At 35.0% G+C, this 20,050-nt stretch overlaps 3 protein-coding genes across 4 annotated transcripts; 1 reads left to right on the top strand and 2 right to left on the bottom strand.

Moving 5' to 3' along the window:
- Positions 1–907: 907 nt before the first annotated feature.
- On the top strand, positions 908–6,687 carry LOC120085573 (aspartate aminotransferase, cytoplasmic). The gene is made up of 12 exons (XM_039041621.1): positions 908–1,243; positions 1,802–1,873; positions 1,991–2,052; positions 2,131–2,214; positions 2,326–2,425; positions 2,523–2,643; positions 2,916–3,079; positions 3,194–3,331; positions 3,843–3,964; positions 4,137–4,231; positions 5,701–5,821; positions 6,419–6,687. Exons 1-12 carry the CDS (start codon positions 1,025–1,027, stop codon positions 6,501–6,503), a joined length of 1,383 nt encoding a protein of 460 aa, XP_038897549.1. The 5' UTR covers positions 908–1,024; the 3' UTR covers positions 6,504–6,687.
- Positions 6,658–13,517, bottom strand: LOC120085572 (transcription factor MYB3R-1-like). Of its 2 annotated transcripts, none has more exons than XM_039041620.1 (12): positions 13,317–13,517; positions 12,184–12,419; positions 11,586–11,640; positions 11,401–11,458; positions 11,008–11,102; positions 10,790–10,893; positions 10,431–10,559; positions 8,422–10,219; positions 7,991–8,226; positions 7,728–7,848; positions 7,447–7,629; positions 6,658–6,983 (listed from the first exon to the last, which is right to left on the bottom strand). In XM_039041620.1, exons 2-12 carry the CDS (start codon positions 12,258–12,260, stop codon positions 6,846–6,848), a joined length of 2,994 nt encoding a protein of 997 aa, XP_038897548.1. In that variant the 5' UTR covers positions 12,261–12,419; positions 13,317–13,517; the 3' UTR covers positions 6,658–6,845. The 2 variants fall into 2 exon arrangements, with proteins under 2 accessions (XP_038897548.1, XP_038897547.1); XM_039041619.1 differs by having other exon boundaries at positions 12,184–12,391.
- Positions 13,518–15,470: 1,953 nt separating this feature from the next.
- On the bottom strand, positions 15,471–18,283 carry LOC120085001 (coiled-coil domain-containing protein 25). The gene is made up of 6 exons (XM_039040816.1): positions 18,030–18,283; positions 17,364–17,491; positions 17,096–17,199; positions 16,854–16,941; positions 16,656–16,717; positions 15,471–15,964 (listed from the first exon to the last, which is right to left on the bottom strand). Exons 1-6 carry the CDS (start codon positions 18,140–18,142, stop codon positions 15,812–15,814), a joined length of 648 nt encoding a protein of 215 aa, XP_038896744.1. The 5' UTR covers positions 18,143–18,283; the 3' UTR covers positions 15,471–15,811.
- Positions 18,284–20,050: the final 1,767 nt, after the last annotated feature.

Raw genomic sequence — 20,050 nt, 5'->3', positions numbered from 1 at the left:
TCTGATAATTAATATTCTAATTTAATCAATATCATGAATTGCATTACAAGTAAACAAATTTATTTATTAAACTTTCAGATTGTAGCTATTTAGTATTGGACTTTAAAAAAGATATTGTAAGTTTATTTAATAGGAAATAAATTTTAAGAGAGGTTTAATAGATTATTAAATTTTTAATTTTATGTTAAACAATTTTTTAATTTTTTTTAATTTATGTTAAATCATTGACTTATAGTATGCATAAAATCTACATATTTGTTACTACAAACTTGAAATTTTAAGGTTAAAGTAGATATCAAATATGATTTTATATCCAATACATCAATTTGATTTTGTTTGAAAATTATTTGGGTTTTGGAGTTTAAGCTTATAAACATTATTCCTCCTAAAAATTCTTATGTCATTTTATCTACATTTTACAAATATTTAAAAAAAACAAAGTAAAACTAAAGGAAAAATTTTCAACCATATGTTTTTTTCCTTAAAATTTGACTATAAATTCTAGTGTTATTTTTAACAAAGTTGAAAACCTTGATCCACAAATTGGGAAGAAATAACAGTAAATTTCAATAGAAAAAATAAAAAAATAGTTATAAGAAAAATCTAGTAAACAAGAAATTTGATGTTAATGAATTTATTGAAGAAAAAAATTTGATAATTTATTAGACAAAAAATAAAAGTTTAGAGGACTATTTTGATAAAAAAAAAAAATTGAAAATGAGAGCTAAATAGATAGCTTTATTATTTGAAAGATTGAGTTTGTAATTTAATCCTTTTTAATAACATTAAATATTAGATACATTTTATTTTTATGGTAATAATCCGAAACATAACAGTCTGAAGGCTTTTGGAGCGAAAGCTTCGCCTTCGACTACGTATAAAAGGCGAAATGGAACTGTCAAAAAAACAGCGCCAAAATTGAAAGAGGGAAAAAAAAAAAGAAAAAAGAAAAGAGGAAAGAGGAAAAAGAGTAAATCAAGGAAGAAAAAGAAAAAAGTAAAAAGAAATTGAGAGAGCACACGAGATGCGCCCCTTGTTTGGCATTCCACAAACTGCTAATTCCAATACTTCGAGTTCTAATAGCGATCCAACCGATCGGAGAATTAACGCTCTCGTTCGGCATCTGGTTGAATCATCTTCATCCGCCATGGCTGATACACTCTCTGCTTCTCCCACTTCCTCCTTGAACACTGATTCAGTTTTCGCTCATGTTGTTCGTGCTCCTGAAGATCCTATCCTCGGGGTAATCTCTCTCTTTCGATCAATCACTGTAGCTTCTTTTATTCGTTGCTCTGCCCATCAATCTTCTCTCGACTTGCATTTCTTTGTTCGGTTGTCGACAAGTTCACAGGATTTTGTTTTTGTTTTTTCGTTCTCTTCTCATGCTGTTAGTTTTTTTTTTTTTTTTTTTTGCGGTGGTCAGTTTTTGGTTATTTACGTCTGATTCTGACTTTTCTGTTTCTATTACATATGGTATTTTATGGAAATGAACTATGTCGAGCTTTTGGATTATTGTGATCGGGAATTTTTTGTTGGCTGTTTGTGGATCATGATCGTTGCTGCGTGTTTTTATTGGAATCCAATTGGCTGTTGTTTCTGATGTCATTTTGTAGTGTTTTGGAAATTGTTACGCTTGTCAGCTGGTTTAATGGTTTTAGAAACGCTGAAGGATATCTTTAAGGAATAGAAAGACTATCGGACAAAAATCTGCTCGCCTATTTTTGCTTATTGCATATTTATACATTTTGCATCTATCTATACTAATATATATTAATTACTGTGTTGAACTATGAATGGGTAGGTGACTGTTGCATACAACAAAGATCCGAGCCCGAACAAGTTGAATTTGGGCGTCGGTGCTTATAGGACAGAGGTACGTATCTGTTGCTTTAGATTGCAGTATCTTATATTTTATTCGTTATTGAGATGTCTAAGCAGTTAGTGTGTGTAGTTGGACATCTTTTAATATTGTGGTATTTTGATATGATAGGAAGGAAAACCTCTTGTCTTGAACGTTGTTAGAAAAGCAGAGCATCAGCTTGTTAATGATAGGTATTTTTCTTCGTCATTCTCTTGGAAATCTTACTTGATGTAGATATATGTCGAGGTTCTCATTTTAATGATCTACAGTTCACGAGTTAAGGAGTATCTTCCGATCGTGGGATTGGCAGAGTTTAATAAACAGAGTGCCAAGCTTATTTTTGGCGCTGACAGGTAAGCTGTACAGATTTTATTCACAGTTGGTTAGATCGTACTTAGAGCAGCATCTTTGGTTCAATAGTTTCTTTTTTTGGATCGTATTTCTAATTCTTACTTTTTATGTAGTCCTGCTATTCTTGAGAACCGTGTCACAACTGTTCAATGCTTGTCCGGTACTGGATCATTGAGGGTTGGTGGTGAATTTTTGGCAAGACATTATCATGAGGTGCGGAGTGCTTAGGTGTTGAATTATCGTACTTATTATGCTTTACTTGTACATGGGAACAAAGCCTTCTGAACGTTCATTTTTTCTTGTTTTTCAGCGGCTAATATACATTCCCCAGCCAACATGGGGAAACCACCCCAAAGTTTTTACTCTGGCTGGTCTGTCGGTAAAAACTTACCGATACTATGATCCCTCAACACGGGGGTTGGATTTTCAAGGTTTAAACTCGTACTCTTTTATAACTGTCTATTATTTATTATTATTATTTTTTGTTCCATCTCCATATTGAATTCCTACGTGTTTGTCTGTTTTGGTAGTTTTGGTGCAATTAGATTATTCTCAACTTGTATATAGTTTTTAATCCTACAGTGCCCCTGGCATTCCGTATGGAAGTGATTTAAGATGATTTGTTACTGAAACTTCTGATGTTGAATATGTTGGTCCCTTACCATTCCTTACCATTTGGTTGGACAACTTTAACGTGTCACAGGCCTCTTGGAAGATCTTGGTTCTGCTCCATCTGGAGCTATAGTTCTGCTTCATGCATGTGCTCATAACCCAACTGGTGTTGATCCGACCCTTGAACAATGGGATCAGATCAGGAAGTTGATAAGATCAAAACAGCTTTTACCTTTCTTTGACAGTGCTTATCAGGTAAGGGTTATAGATATTATAAAATGGAAAATGACTCAGATGTCAAGAATTTAACATCTGAACAAGACAATCTAGCCATTTAAACTTGTGATATTTTTGCTTGTTATGATACAGGGTTTTGCCAGTGGAAGTTTGGATGCGGATGCTCAGCCTGTGCGCTTATTTGTTGCTGATGGAGGTGAATGTTTTGTAGCCCAGAGTTATGCAAAGAATTTGGGGCTCTATGGCGAACGTGTTGGCGCTTTAAGCATTGTAAGGTTTTTAGAAGAATGTTACATACTCTTGATTCATTGAGATGTCATGTAACATCATAGCTTCATTGATTGAATATGGAGTCTGTGTGGTATTAATGACGAATACAAGTTCTATAATAAATTGAGATAAGTAGATTATAGTAGGTTATTTTTTCACCTATCGTCATGTGCATGATTGTCTACTGCACTATTCTTTTGAAATGATAAATTGTATATTTTATGCGTGGAATTATCTTTTCTGTTTGTACAATACAAATGAAATGTTCGACTTACAAACGTTACCCTTTCCTTTAACCCGAATGCAAATATAATAACCCCTGCAGTATTGACCTTTGCATTAATATTAATATGCGGGGCAATGTTGAAGGGTATCTATTATCGGTATTGAGGAACATTTTATTTTTCATTAAAATAGAATCTTTGAAGCATGAAGATGGATGGATGGTGTCTAAGCTGGTATTCTTCTAGCTTTACTACCTTGATCTTACGCTTTGTTACTGATTGAACAGGTCTGCAAGAATGCTGATGTCGCAAGCAGGGTAGAGAGCCAGCTAAAACTAGTGATAAGGCCCATGTACTCAAACCCACCCATTCACGGAGCATCTATTGTCGCTACAGTCCTGAAGGACAGGTAACGATGAAAACTTCTCATATGACCCCAACTGAATCGGGAAGGTGAACATATATATGCAAGATGCTCGTCTAGACTTTTTTTCCAATCCTGACAATTTGTATGGAATCAATTTACTGTCCATGCATCGTGAAATCAAGTTCTTCATATGACCCCAACTGGCAATTTGTAGGGATTTGTTCAATGAATGGACTATTGAGTTGAAGGCCATGGCGGACCGTATTATTAGCATGCGCCAGCAACTTTTTGATGCCTTGCGAGCTAGAGGTTAGTATTCATTCTCCTGATATCCCTTCTGATATTTATGTGGTTCTCTTAGCCCTCTCCGTTTTGAGGGCTTACTAGCCTCATTATATCAGTTTCTTTACTGACTAGATGGTCTTGTTCAAAGGATACGAATAATGATAAGAGTAGTCTATGAGGGAGAAAGGGAATAAAACATTTGGGGTACGGATGAGATGAACGATTGTATTTGGTGAGAATGGCAGATTAGGCCGACAAGACTGATTCTCAATTTATCATAAATATGATAATCATTTAAGTCTCGTTTGATAACCATTTGGTTTTTTGTTTTTTGTTTTTGAAAATTAAACCTATTTCATTTACATTTTTTACAATGATTTGCATCATTCTTAACTACAGTGGTATGGTAAGAGGAAAAAAAACATTTTGAAAGCTATATTTTGTAGTTCTCAAAATTTGGCTTGGTTTTTTTAAACTATTGGTGTGACGACAAAGGAAGAAATTTGGATGTGGAAAGTGTCATAGGCTTTATTTTCAAAAATAAAAACAAAAAATTTATCAAACGGGACTTTAGTTTTTTATTTTTTTGATATTTTTAAAAGATTATACTCCAAAATAAAATCGTCTAAAAATTCTAGAATAAAGTTAAATTTGTTCATCGTTCCACCATACTCTAATTTAGTAGTGGAGTAGAAATACAAGGATATTAGTAGTTAAAACATAGGATGCTGAACCAAAGTGATGAAATTGCAGCTCATCCGAAATTGAAGACTGTTGATTTGAACTTTCGTATTGGTGAAGGACAATAACGTGGATCTCTAAGTTGCTGAACTTTTAATCAAGACTAATAATCTCAACCTCTTAAGTTTCGCTTATTTGGACCGTCTTTAACTAAATTTTTTATCTTGGTTTGGTATTTTTTTTTTTAATTGGTTCTACTTCACCATGATTTAATTTGAAGAAAAGGCGGTTCTACTTCACCATTTTGTCTTGCTATATGGTTATGTCAAAATTTAGGAAGCTTCGTTTGAGACCTGTCAGGAAAATGGATGTGAATAATGTGATGGGTGAATGTTTAAGGGGGGCCTGGTGGTCCTGCCTTATGAATTGATTTGATAGCGATGGATTTCTTTCTGGTGAATATTTTCTTCTTAGTATGTGTTTACGGTCTGGTGAAAGAATAGCGATGGCTCGAAATCGAATAGGTTCCTTGGGGAGAATTAAATATTCTAGAAAATTCCAGGAATGTGGAAGAAACTACTTGATCGAGATGGGTTAAATGTAGACACAGAGTAAACAGAATATGAGGGAGAAAGGGAAAGAACAGAAAAAGCAAAAGATTCTTTCATTTCAAATCCTAATTTATTTTAAAACCCGTACTTGTATTTGAAAAAAAAGAAGAAAATAATCCTAATATTGGTTGGTCGTGGTTGAATATATATATTTTTTTTTTGGTGATTTTTATAGGTTATTGTGGTGCGTTTGTGTGGCAGGTACACCTGGTGATTGGAGTCACATCATCAAACAGATTGGGATGTTTACTTTCACAGGATTGAACTCCGAACAAGTTAGCTTCATGACCAAAGAATATCACATTTACATGACCTCTGATGGGTAAGCATCTTTGCTTTCATATCGCTATAATTTCTCCCCTAAATGCCAATCATTTACGTTGCCATCACGGAAATTTTATTATTTCGTTTTTTGTTTCTTACTCTCTTCTTTTCTGGCGTGTTTGAAAATTGTTACAATATCTTTCCATTTTTCTTTCAAAATAATCAGAATAACAATAAAAAAAAAAAAGAAAGAAAAAGAGGAACACAAATGCATGTGAACCATTTATTCCACTCAAATTTTGAATTCGAAAAAATAGAGTTCTAATTACACATTTCTTGGTTGGTGGTTGTGTTCGTCAAACTTTTTGATAGATGAGACGAAATAGATACGAACTTAATAATCTTGGAACTAAACTTCGAATCAAACTTTTGTCTTTTCAACCGTGTAATGAAATTAATAATAAAGATAGAAGTTAATTAAAAGCATGAAATTGAAACATGTGAAAAGCTACTACTGTCCTCTTGAATTCAAAACATACTATACCTTACTATGAAAGATTATATAGTTTTTCTAAATAGAAACTGCAACATGAAACATAAAATATTTGGTGTGGAAAAAACATTATAGTACGTTATGCGCTTGGCACTTGTGCAGGAGAATCAGCATGGCAGGTTTGAGCTCAAGGACCGTACCACACCTTGCGGATGCAATCCATGCAGCCGTAACCCGTGTCGTCTAATTTTGTCCGTCCACACCAAATCATCGCCCATTATTATATGCTCCACTTTTGCTTAGTTTTTACAATTAAATAAAAATTGTTGCTTACCTTACTGGGAGCAAATTGTTGCCATTGAAACGCTTAAAAAACTTGTTTAGTATTTTGAGTTGTCATATGCCCTTAAAATGAGGCTTTTTTCATTCAAGTGGATGCCATCGGTTCAGATTAATAATCTGGAATTACAAGTAAACACATGCATTTTTTTTCTCCTTTTCCTTGTATTGAATGACATGAACATAAACACATTACATTTAGAAATTGGAAAAAGGAGGGGGAAGTGGGTGGTGGTACCAGATAGATTTGTTATCTGCAGCCTTTGAGAAGATAAGAAGGGTGGGGACTTGCTATTGGTAGCGTGGTCGCAGCTGTAGTTTTCACGCACTCTGTCCCCACTTTCCCTGGGGACCCACATTCGCTGAAGTCCAGCACCCGACACTCTGCCTGAAAATGAAATCAATATCAGGCAAACTCGATATCCCATTTAAAAATAAGAGAAATTGCATATATTATAGATTTAAATATCACTTGGCCATTGTCTCATTTAAAATATTCATTCTGGTCTCCCAGCTTTCATTTTTTTATTTTTATTCTCGAAGGATCAACTTTTATTCATTTTGGTATTTAAAAATGTTTCATTATGATCTTTTTAATTTTAAAAAGCTTAAAATCCCAAGAAATGGTTAAAATGTCATCCGGCTTTTGGTCTTTCATGATCTTTTATTAAAAGAAAATGTAACGAAGTTTCTTTTGCCTGAAAACGTTATGCCAAAAGGTTTATATTTTGAATAATTTATGTTAAAAGCGTCGAAAGGTGTAATGTTTTGGGCTCTTGAAATGATTGAAAGAACCTTCCGCCCCCGCCCCCCCAAAAAAAAAGAAACAAAAAGTTGGAAGGAACAATTACCAGAACAGTTTGATCACAATGGAGATGCTTCATACGCGTTCCCTTGAGTAGTGTATCTGGAGTTTCATTTCCCAATACCTCATGAGCGTTGGCACATGCAGCTGCCGTTCGCTCGCTTACTTGTTTCATCAACCCAATTGCATCAAGGCTTCTTTCCTTAGGGCTCGAAAAGTATCCAATGTCCTATTCAACAAAAATACATCAATTCAATTAAATGAAAGATCATTTAAAGAAAACTTCTCTCCCAACTGCAAGTTAATCCAAACAATCTAAACAAGTACCTCGATCGATATTTCTGTATCGATCCTTGGGCCGGGTAGGAAAGAATTGAAAAACCAAGGAGACATCCATGCTGAAGGGGATTCGATACTTCTCTTAAATGGAGTTTCACCAGCTCCAGGTCTAGGCCATAATATTAAACATATATGTCCATTAGAGTATGTAAAAGAAAGGGAAAAAATGCAGAACATAAGACTGGAAACACCATAAATCTAAACGTGTAGAAATAATGCATTACAGAGAGAGAAGGGGAGATGAATCTTACAACGGAGTGGCCGTAGTCTGTGGCCGAGTAGAATCTATCTTCTCAAGGAAAGCAGATGAAGTGACAGGTAGTTCGCCCGTCATCACATTCGAAACATTGTCCGGAATTGATGCATCTTCCAATCTGCTTAGACAGTGTCGTTTCTTAATTCCCGTACTTGAATTGAGAGCTTTTTGATCAATAGAGTGGAGTAGCAAGTCATTGGCATCATGTTCAGCCAGGACTCCAGGAGGTACCTTCCAAATGTGAAATTAACTATCAGATCATGTTTGTCGTAAAAGAAAGAACAAGAAATTTGGTTCTCATAGGATGAGTCAATGTTGAATGTTGGATACCAGTAAACTCGATTGTTGAACACAATAAAACAGTTTAGTAATCCCTCAATCATAAAGATTAATCATCTACCAAAAGTTTGCTGTAAAATGACTCACAATTTCAGCTGCCATCTCGGTATCAGCAGTCCCTTGTTTTGTATAGTCTTGGGAACAACTTTTGGGAAAACTGTTCTCTGAAACCATGATGTCTAGAGATTCATTACTATCATCTTTCTTCTCTTTTCTTTCTTCGAAGGTACAACACATATTTTCTTTGTCTTCAGCAGAATCTCCAGTACTCTTTTTCAGGTTAGATGGAGAAAATATAGAAGCTTTATCAGACCCATCATTGAACACAACATCCAAACGTGAAAAGTTTTCGGTCAAACTGGATGTCACATCGGTTTCAAGCTTTTTGTCAATTCTTCTTTCAGAAAGTGGAGACATTAAATCACGGTGACGTTTCTTCAAAATGGATGGAGTACTGGCGAAAGTTTTGGCAGCGCTTTTCAGTACAGCATCTGGACTAGTATCACGAGATGGTGAATCCCATAATCTAAATGGAGTAACAGAATTTAGAGAAGGCATCATCAACTGGCGAATACCCAGTGGGCTGTATTCCTGCATTTCATTTCCAGACTGTATGAGATCACAGCTGAAAAAGGGAACATCTAAACTTGGAAAACGAGGAGGCTCATAACAAAGAGCTCCCGAGTCTTGATGTTCGTCATTTTGTTTTGCTCTTTCGTCTGATCGAGTACAAGTACCTGTGCCATCTGCTGCTGCTGTTGCAAATGTATCCACACTAACTGGTTTTGGCAGGTCTTCTGATCCACCAGGCCGTTCTTGCATTTCTGGGTTATCTGCAACATCAAAATAGGAAGGCTTGGATGTTCCACCATGATAGACAAACCCATTCAACTGGCTACGTACACATTTGTGCTCTAGGGCTTCTACAATTAGTTGGTTGGATCCAGTACCACCTAATAAAATCATGTCACTATTGACAGAAACCATGGATGGAATCAGCATGCCGGATTGACAGAAGGAATTTTTCTCCTGCACATCAGTTCCTGAAGGATGGTTATATGTTTGTGAAGCCGAAGCATGATTATTTTCCACTTTTGGAGTTCCCAAGGAGTGTACTGGAACTTCATAATCACACATTTCAGATATACAAGGTCCTTCTTTAAGATTACTAGTCAGATCGCATCTGTCACTTTTTGGATCTAAGAATAGGACCCTGCAACATTCATCATCAGATATAAACATGCACTCTGCTTGAGCAGAAGCCGCAGCTCCTTTGATCATTAAAGAAGTTTCAGCAGAATCGCCAGCTCCATGACTCTCATCCGTCCCATTACCAATTGATTGAAACTGTGATGCTTCTTTACCCAATTGTAACGAAGAGATGTTGGGAAACTCATTCAAATCACATTGGTACTCCCTATTTGAAGTTGTTCTACAATCATGCGAGAGATTTTTCCGTGAAGGTGACAAAGAGTGATCCGTTTCTTGAGCAAACTCAGCAATGGGACAAGTAATTACTTCCATGGGAGGAGGGTAGCAGGGTTCTGAACTGGATACTGGGCTGGAACTTTGCTCCTTTCCCAACCCTAAATCCTCAATCAACTGAAATTCCTTTCTCATATTCAGAGTCGCACATGCTGGATCGCTCAGAAAGCTATCAGCAACTGTTGCATCTTGACTGCACTCTGAAATCTCCTCTGTGTCCATTCCATTCAAACCACAGTCATTTCCACTACCAAGCACCTTCGAAGATGAAACTAGCAGTTGGTTTGGTTGGCCAGCGGGAACTGGATCTTGAAATTGTGTGAGCAAGCCTGAGGCCAAGTAAGAATCCAATTTCTTTTTGACAGAACTGTTCCAGTGGTTTTTTATGGCATTGTCTGTCCTGTTGATTATAAAAGCACCAATACAACATCTTTCAGGATCAAGTGAAAATTTTCCAATTAAAAATTGGAAAGAAATGCAGTTCTAGAGAATAAAGCTGCAATGAAAAGAAATCCAACAATTTTAATCTGAAAAGATTTATAGGAACAAAATTATGCACATACAGGACAGCTCACATAATGCCTCAACTTTAAGATATAAATGGGACACACCTTCCAGGTAAGAACTTTGTTAGCTCTGCCCATCTGTTGCCATAAATTTGATGAGCACGAATTAAAGCTAACTCCTCTTCTTGGGTCCATGCTTCTTTGTTTATATTAGGATTGAGGTGATTGTGCCACCTGAAAAAAAGGAAATAGTTTTATGTAAAAAAAATATTGGAAGCACAGCTGAAAATTTAATAGAACATCAAGTACGGATGCAGGAAAAGTTGAAGCTGATGGCACCACGAATTCATAATGGCTTCCAGAAAAGAAATGTTCAACAAACGGGGTTTACCAAAGGGATAATAAAAGTAAAACAGGAAAATCAAAATCCAAAAACCAGCAAGAAAATAACCTAACTGTCTTACCTTTCTCGGCATTGCTTACCAATACGACCAGGTAAATGTGTTGCAATTGTGGACCACTTTTTTGGTCCATATTTATTCACCAGTTCAATGATAATTTCATCCTCCTATATTCAATTCACAAGCAAACAGGTAAATTCAAGTAGAATTCCATAAATAGAGTATTGAAAGGGTTTGTTGATTAAATTATCATGATAACTGGAATTTCACAAACGGATCACCTCTTTAGACCATGGACCTTTGACAAGCTCGGGATTTAAAACCTTTTGCCACCTATGCAGACATTGTACATCAGTCCGATCCTTGAAATATCCAGCTACAAACAACCAATAACAAATGAACCAGTGATGAAATAAAAGAACATAGTAGTCTATACAAAATATAATTCATCATGGAATATGGCCTCCTTGACATTGCATGATTAATTAGGTTATCCAATCATCTAGATACCGTATGTACACTTTACATAAAATAAAGCAGACATCAATTATGCTCCTAGATCACCATCACTGCAGAAATCCTCCATTATGTTAAGAATGACCCAAAAAGAGAACATCTTCAGTACAATAAAACATATCCTTGGCTTCTACAATATGCCAACACACCAATAATACCTATTTTCTTCCAGTTCTTGCCTTTGAAATGATCAACTGCTTGTCGCAAAGTTTCATCCTGGATGTAAACAAAATAGATTATCCATCAAACACATAACTTTTGGAACAACAAAATTAATCGTAAGAAAATGTCTAATAGACTGCCGTATGATATAGGATCTCACTGTGGTAAATGATAAACCTACCTCTTCAGCTGTCCACTGTCCTTTCGTTGAACGTCTTGTTGGGCCACTAGTTCTCCTAAACATCCCCCCAAACAAACATACATAGAGTTCAGCACAGAATTTAGTTTTTTCCTTCCAACAAAGTAACAGGGCAACGAAAGGAATATGAATGTCAAGGGACAATATAGGAACGTGTGTAAAAATTTACAAGATGTAAAGTCAATTCAAACATAAATCCACGGCAATGAAAAAAACTGTTGTTGAACCAAAGGACATCAAATTACAACCATTTATCAGGGAAAACGAAAAGAAAGCCAGTAAAATTACAAGTTGCTAGATACAGAATTACAACAAGTTAGTTAGTGACGGATATCCCTCCCAGTAATAAAGAAAATCAAGGAAAATGCTGTACAGGAACAGAATTCAAGAATATTGCAACTCAAACAGTTCTTATAAGAGTTATGGTGGCAAATTTGGTTTAGAAGACTTGCAAGACAAGAGCTACAAGGCAACAGTATAGTAAAGTGCATACAGAGAGGCTAAAACATGCAGAATGAAGGGAATGAGAAGAAATATGGAGCCAAGCATTAGATTTGCTTAGTTAGATAAATGAAATTACCCATGGAGAGCACGAATCCTCTGATCACGAACCTCAGGATTGTCTGAAGGTGTTGAGATAGTCTTATCACCTTCCATAACTCCTTGGCATAGAGGGACAAATGCATAATATCCCAATTCCTACTCGACAATGGCTTGTTCCAAATAATGCTATCCAGACCATTATTTTATTCCAACGTAGAAAAATCTACCATTTCATCTAACAATTTCTGACCATGGAAGATAACCAGTCAATATCTGCAGGTAGTAGAACAAAGAAATAGTACAAAAAACAAAGCATACGGCTGTATCTATAATATATAAATGTGCAAAATCATTATTCAAAGGCAAGAATCGAACCAAAAAACAACAGTACCAGTAAATTAAATCTTAGCATTTCAAAGCAGTATAGAATTTGAGCTCCATGATCTTTGAATCAATGATATTGTAAATCAGCAGTGGGACAGACAGTGGATGTAACATCGAAAGTTTCTTTAGGCAGTTTTTACAATAAGTGATGTAAAACGTATAAAATCAGATAATCCTCCAGAGGAAAAATGAACATATAGATGTTCCCAAAACTCACTCTACGTGAGAATAAAGGCCTCATCATTCATAATTAATTAGTACAACAAGTCTAAATCCATATCAAGAAAAGAAACTGAAAGGTATAACAATTGAACCTGACTTTAGAAGAGGAATAAACTATCAATCCTTGATTAAAACTCGTATAATGCACAATACTTGCATAAAAACCTATTAACCATCCTCCAAACCTCAAAACGACAGAAATGACTGTCAAGAGCTAATTAAGAATGTATGCAACAAGCAACAGAAAAGCTGCCTTAACAAAAATTCAAGTTCCGCCGCCGCAAAAACTGTGAAAAGGATCAGACAAATAATTCATTACACAATGGAACTCCAGAAACAGAAAACGACACATTATCTGTGTGAATAAATCAAAATCACAACAAGGATAAGATAGAGAACATTTCATAGAGTCCACAAGGTAAATCACTCAAAATAAATGGAAAGAAAAGGTTAAAGAATTCACAAACTCGGACTGAAATGCCTAAAGAACTTCAAATCGAAACGGAAAACAATTAAATCAACGCAAAGATCATAAAATCACCAAAGAAACCCTAAAGAACTCACCGGCGTCGGCGTCGAGCGGCAGCGAAGTGCAGATAAATAGATGAAACTGGATGGAGCGATCGAAACAGGACGCATTAGCGAATCTCCGAGGAGTAGAAATTTGATCGGAAGAACGAGTGACTGTGCCAAAGCAAAGAGAGAGAGGAACTCGTAGCGAGAGCGAAATGGCTTAGGACTTGGAAACGATAATTTAAACGGTCCGGAGCTCTATTCAAACATAAAGGGGCGGACTAAAGGGATTCAAAACCAGCGGCTAAGATGACAGCACGAGTAGAAATTGGACGGCCAGGATTTAGACACGTGTGTACCGTGGATGTCGTACTACCGACAGTGATTACGTGTGATGGTCGCAGTAATCGACAAGTTTTAACGGGAAGCGACCTCCGTCACACTTTATTTCATCTTTTTCTTTTTAAAACTTCACCAAACTTTCACCATTTCATTTTTGAAAAATAAATAAATATATATATACCTCTCAAATATTTGACTTTTTAACACTTAAAATCTTAAATAATTAGATGTGTCCATTAACATTTCAAATTTTCAAATATGAAATAACTAAACTTTTCGTTAGAATTGCATTTTAAAATCACTAGTACATCATTTTTACAAGTGTACAATAATTTTTAAAATACATGGATTAATATAATATAATAATTTTTATTTATATTAATGTTCTTCACTTTTATATTGTTCTCACTTATTCCGAAAAAAGTTGGTGATAATTTTTCTTTTACTTTAATAAGATTTTGGAGGAAGAGTAATTTTATTTAGATGATTTTAAGTTGATTATACGGTGAATGAAATGGTGTAAAAATAGTTATAAACCACTAATAAATTGTTTAAATAATTCTTTTGCAAAAGTTTAAAATATAAATCAATACATTTTCTTTATAAAAAATCAAATTAGTATATATTTTGATCAATACAATGCCTAAGAGTATAAATTAATTTTTGCCCATTTCAACAATGGTGTATTTGAGCTAGACCTTTGAAAAGGTAATAAATATTTGATTACTTAGCACCTGTTTAAATTTAGCAAATATGTACTCGATCTGCAATTTGGATTCTGTTTTCAAAAATTATTTCTAGTTTATGTGATACAAATAGTGCAATTCTAAAAACAACATTTTTATTTTTTCAGTGTATCCAAATTATAATTTCAAGATTTTAAAATGCATAACTAAATTAGAAAAGATGAAAACAATAGTAAATATAATATTCATGTTATAAACTCAATTTATATAAAAATTTTACATATAAAACAAATTCATAAATTAATTAGTAAGAGTTTATAGTCAATTTAATATTTAATGAATAACTGTAATTAATTTTATGATTTAGTGAAAATTTATTATAGATAGAAAAAATGTCAAACTATTTATCGAAATAACCTACATATCAACATCTATTAGTGATAAACTCCTAATAGATATTGATAGACTTCTATATGTCTCCATTGATAGACTTCTATATACTTCTATCAAAGAAGATTAAAATTTAATAATTTCACTCATTTTTCTATTTTTAAAAATCTCCTTCTAAAAAATTATTTGAATTTAAATTTAATTTCTACCTTTCGTTTATGACTCTATTCTCTTTCAATCTCATGTCAATCATGTTTTCATATTGCCTACCAGACAACCCTTATTAATTTAATGGTTAGTACATGAATTGTAGAGTGATTTTAAACCTAACCAATTCACTAAAATGAGATAAATTGAAATTTGTTTTCAATATGAACCAAGTAGTTGAATTCAAATGACAATGAATTATTATTATTATTATGATTATCAAATACAACAATTTACCTCTAAAAGGAAGATCATGTCCATCAGCTCAGCTTATAATTCAAATGTTAATCTTTTAAGCAGAACACAAGCCTTGTTGAGACGTAGTTTAGAATACAAGAGAAACAGAGTCAACCAAAGCATTCAATGGCACCAAAAAAAAAAAAAAAAAAAAAAAAAAAAAAAGGGGAAAAACGAACGGTTTATGGTACAATTTACTTTTGTTAAAGGCAAACACGCCAGACTTTCAAATTTCAATGGCAGCTTTTCACCTGCCTCAGAAGAAATTGGGTGGGGTCTAAACAACCAAAAGATCAAAAAGAAAATCACCACTCACTATAAAACTAGAGAGAGAGAAAATCCATACCCAAAAAAAGATGAATTCCTTTTTCTTACTTTGAAAAAAAGAAAAGTACGCCAAAACGAGCTAACTTATCATCATTAAACAAGAGTAACAGTAATTACAACTTACAGAACACCATTTCTCCGCTCTCTTGAAAGGCACAGCAATTTTCTATTTGCATAGTCATCATCAAGTAGACACAACAAGTTGAATATCATCGAGGCTAAAGACAATTTGATCACTCACGAGAGAACAACTTTGGGCCAAGAACCACAAACTGAATGGGCAAATGACCATCATCTCGACACAAGAGCAGGTTTAGGTGCTGGTTTTTGCAGCATTTGTACCACTGATCAATTCGATCACATGAAATCCTCCTCCAGCTCTTGTAGCGATTTGCTTGTTGCTGCAATCTGTTTGTTAGATGTCATCTTTTCAGAGACCATCAAACCCTTGTAGCTCCTTAACTCTGCTTGCCTCTCTTTTTCTAACCTTTCCAGTTCCTCGCGGCGTTTCTACAAAAATGGAACTTTACGGTAACTAGACATGAAAAGAATCACAATACTTCATGAAAACCACCTAGCAAAACCAGGTCCGACAATATAGGTTTGGTAACGAAGAAATATATTGCAAGCAAATGATCAATATGATCATAGTCACTAGCAAATATCTAAAGATATAATTGCAAGATAAACACTTCCAAACTTGTGAAGCAAGACAATTATGAAGTGCAGTACAATGCTAGAGAAAGAATGTCTACACAGAATATGAGGTTTTCCAGCCACCAACCTTCTTTACATTGCTTTTGCGTGGGAAGGAAAAGCTAAGCTAAGACCATAACGAAAATATACATATCTTAAATGTTTTGTGTGTGTGCGCGCTTTTGTGTATTTTATAATTTGATAGATAACAGGCAAAATAAAAATGACTTATTCATGTTAGCGCTCGTGCCAAATATACCTTTCTTTTTATATATATATATATATCCATGAGTGTCCAAACCAACTTATGCGCACCTCGACTAATCTCATAGGACAACCTGCCTGACCCGCTCGTGCCAAATATATCAACTCAAGAGACAACAGTAATTCCAAGAAAAAGGAATTTCCTCTCTCGGGGAAGAGGACAAAGTTGAAATATGGAAATCCAAGATGTAGACGTAGAAAAAGGAGCAATTTCAGAGACGGAACAAAAGTTGCCACCAACCTTTTCTCTCAGGTGTTGCTTCCTCTCTGCTCTTTCAGCTGCATTAACTGCTTCACGTTCAGCTATATAATGGAAAACAAAGTGCTTGTCAACTGTTTTACAAGTACATATGCATGCAAAGAAGGTATGACTATGATATGTTTGATGTATCATGTATGGCACTAGAAAATTACAACAAAAACGTCATTTCCAATTTACCTTTCAAATCAGGCTTCCTTTCCACTTTAGTCCTGTTCAATCTATTAACAATGTCATTGATCCGTTTTTCCACCCTTACAGTTCGGACCTGAATTGTGTATAAAGACAAAGGTTTTGTAAATCACCTTGAATATTCCCATACATAAAGATGCATAAATATTTCTAAAAAAGAAAGGAAAGACAAAATAAAACAAAATCCTTATGGACATATCCACTTGCCAAACTAAAACAATTAAGCTTACCATCTTGGGGTTGTGAAAACCAACTTGGCCAACATCCATGGACGCAGTTTTCTTCAAATTGGACCAAGGTGTATACACAACATCAATGTTGTTCACCTTGTTTCCTGTCAGATAAAAAAGATAATGGTCAATAACTCCTACCACGTGACGCAATTCAGAACCAGGCACATGTATTCTAAAGGTTTGAAGTATGAACAAACAAACAAGTTTCACCACGTAAATGGCTAACATTCTTCAATTTTCTAGAAATAAACTGTTCAAATTCTACCTTGAATAGAATTTGCTTTGACAAGCTGAGCACAATCCTCCAGCAAACCTTCGCTAATATCATCAATGGTCTGCCCTTTTTGCAGTCTCACATAAACATGGGCAGATGACATCTTGTCTACATGGAACCTGCACAAAACAACCTTTGTTCATAGATGAAAACTTACGCAATGTCCTCCCTCCTAAAACGAAAATCAGATACAAAAGACTACATGATAACCCTTTAGTCCTTTAATGCTACAAAACAGTCAAGACCGTGATAAGTCCGAGTCCTGTATCACTGATTAAGGATTGTGCAACGAAAATTCAAGATATTAATTAAGACAAGAAACCTATTCCCTTCATAATCAGCCAACATCCTCACATATATTCATTTTCAGTTTAATAAAGCTCTGTAGGAGGAACCAAGGATGGTCATAGCTACCATTTCTATTCAAATCAGAGCAAATAACAACCACGCAAATTTGTAGAACTTTGAACTCAAAAAGGAAATCGAATATCAATTTCCAAATACATCAAAAGTAAGCAAAGACGTAAACATCAGCACTTTTCCCCCGACTTGATTAATCAAGGGAAACCATTTTCAACCATATCTCAATGGAATTGACATCAAATAACAAGCCGTGAAAGAAACAGAAATAATAAAGAGACGTATACGGTAAATTACCAAATATCCTCGAGGAAGCCATATTTGATGAGCTCCTCGTTCTCGTACTTGTCGAGCCCCATGAAAATGGTGTAATCACCAACATCGGGCCGGGCTTTGAAATAGAAAACCATGGTGCTTCGATTTCGTTCGCTCAACTCTCGAAAATGGAGAGAGCAGAATGAATTAGGGTTTTCAATTTGAGAGAAAAGAGAGAGATTAGCCCTCTAGCTAGTTGCGTGCGATTTTGAATCATTAATCGGACACCCATATTCCAGGATAGCGTAGAATAATATCTGGTTAAATTAATGTTTAGTCCTCGTAATTTGAGCTTTTGATTATTTGATTCCTAAGAGTCGTTTGATTTAAGATTTTATAAATATTTAAGAATAAAGGATGTTTGAGAATAAAATGTGATGTTTGGTTGTATATGGAAAATGTTATCAGAATTTAATGAATAAAAATCATGTTTGTATTTAATTTATTAAATTAAGTATAAAAATCTTATATAATTTTAATATATTGATCAAATCAATGATAAATATAATTCAATATATTGATAAAATTTAATTAATTAAGAGTCAATAATAATTCTAATTATAATTGTTGAATAAGAAATTTTGGACCTTGCCACGTCATTTACTAAATTAATGACGAAATTCTAAATCATTAAATTTGGGCTCAATTAGGAGTTGACATTTGTCCTGAATTGAAGTTGAAGACAAATTTCGATAACGGCACGTGATTTTATCATGACCGTTGAATTAGATAAGATTAATTTGGCTCTAAGCTTTTGTTGAATTTGACCCAAATGTCAAATCAGGCCTATATCCGATTAATTGGGCCCAAAGGCCAAACCCATGGATCAACCAAACCCAAGCCCACCTGTGAACTCTAGAGAAGCTCTTCTCATTTGAAGAGGTCAACAATTCTATACTCCAGAGAGCTTATAGGGAATTCTCTACAATCAGAAGACTCCTTGACTCCTGAAGCTGACCACACCTGAAGACTATCCTTTGAAGATACAAGCCTTCTGAAGTCCTTTGAATATACAAGCAATTCTACCTTCAGACAGAATTCATCAATAAGCAGAAGACACCCAAGACTCTTGAAGCTGCACTTATAGAAAACAGAAGACCCTGGAAGACACAAACATTCTTCCAAGACTTCTACTTCAAGAACGTTCGGTATTTTTCTTCTTCAAATCAAGCACATCCACCCAACCGAGAGAGAATCAGAGCATCAAGTACTAGCGATCAAACCACATCACATCAAACCAACCTCAACATCACCACCAACTCAAGTTCAACTCCACAAAAAAGGTTTCTCCGGAAGTCTCGTGCGAACACTAATCCTCCAAGAAGATCAAAAAGCCCGAAGGCTAATCATCCAAGAAGATCAACGAACCCAAAGGCTGATCATCCAAGAATATGATCATCCAAGAATATGATCGTCCAAGAAGATCAACAAGCCCAAAGGTCGATCGTCCAAGAAGATCAACAAGCCCAAAAGTCGATCGTCCAAGAAGATCAACAAGCCCATAGGCCGATCACCCAAGAAGATCAACAAGCCCAAAGGTCGATCGTTCAAGAAGATCAACCAGCTTAAAGATTATAATTTATTTTGAAAGCATCAAAATACTATGTATTAGAGAATGTACTCACTTTCCACAAAATTAATACAAATACAAAGTTCAAGTTCCACGAAATAAATTTCTTTTGAAATCTCGTGCAAATAAATTGGCACGCCCAGTGGACCTCTCTACCTCTCATCTCTCTCGTCATCCAAGTCAATAAACCTACAAATGGCACCAAAGAAAGTTGTATCCAAAACTACTGCCACAAGCGATACTTACATAAGCTCTGTCATCACAGAAAATCTAATGGAATCTACTAAAGGCGGGATCGGTATTAGAGAAAATCCCTTGATCGACGGCTATGTTTCTGCTACTGATCCATCAGATAAAGAATCGTATTTTGATGTAGTATCTGTCATGGTGACTGACGTAATGGCTGAGTCAGCCATGGCAGAGATGGAAAGGA

This window comes from Benincasa hispida, chromosome 9 (assembly GCF_009727055.1).
Source record: "Benincasa hispida cultivar B227 chromosome 9, ASM972705v1, whole genome shotgun sequence".
In the NCBI taxonomy this organism is placed as follows: domain Eukaryota; kingdom Viridiplantae; phylum Streptophyta; class Magnoliopsida; order Cucurbitales; family Cucurbitaceae; genus Benincasa; species Benincasa hispida.
Note: the sequence above shows the minus strand (reverse complement) of the source record. Positions and strands in the feature narration are given on the sequence as shown.

Coding starts and splice junctions, on each gene's coding strand:
- LOC120085573 (XM_039041621.1), top strand. CDS start 1,025: ATGCGCCCCTTGTTTGGCATTCCACAAACTGCTAATTCCAATACTTCG. Junction 1,874..1,990: donor TCGGTGCTTATAGGACAGAG/GTACGTATCTGT, acceptor TTGATATGATAG/GAAGGAAAACCTCTTGTCTT. Junction 5,822..6,418: donor ATTTACATGACCTCTGATGG/GTAAGCATCTTT, acceptor GCACTTGTGCAG/GAGAATCAGCATGGCAGGTT.
- LOC120085572 (XM_039041620.1), bottom strand. CDS start 12,260: ATGGAAGGTGATAAGACTATCTCAACACCTTCAGACAATCCTGAGGTT. Junction 11,641..12,183: donor AGGATTCGTGCTCTCCATGG/GTAATTTCATTT, acceptor GGGGATGTTTAG/GAGAACTAGTGGCCCAACAA. Junction 7,630..7,727: donor ATACAGAAATATCGATCGAG/GTACTTGTTTAG, acceptor TTTGTTGAATAG/GACATTGGATACTTTTCGAG.
- LOC120085001 (XM_039040816.1), bottom strand. CDS start 18,142: ATGGTTTTCTATTTCAAAGCCCGGCCCGATGTTGGTGATTACACCATT. Junction 17,492..18,029: donor GGCTTCCTCGAGGATATTTG/GTAATTTACCGT, acceptor TGTTTTGTGCAG/GTTCCATGTAGACAAGATGT. Junction 17,200..17,363: donor CAAAGCAAATTCTATTCAAG/GTAGAATTTGAA, acceptor TTTATCTGACAG/GAAACAAGGTGAACAACATT.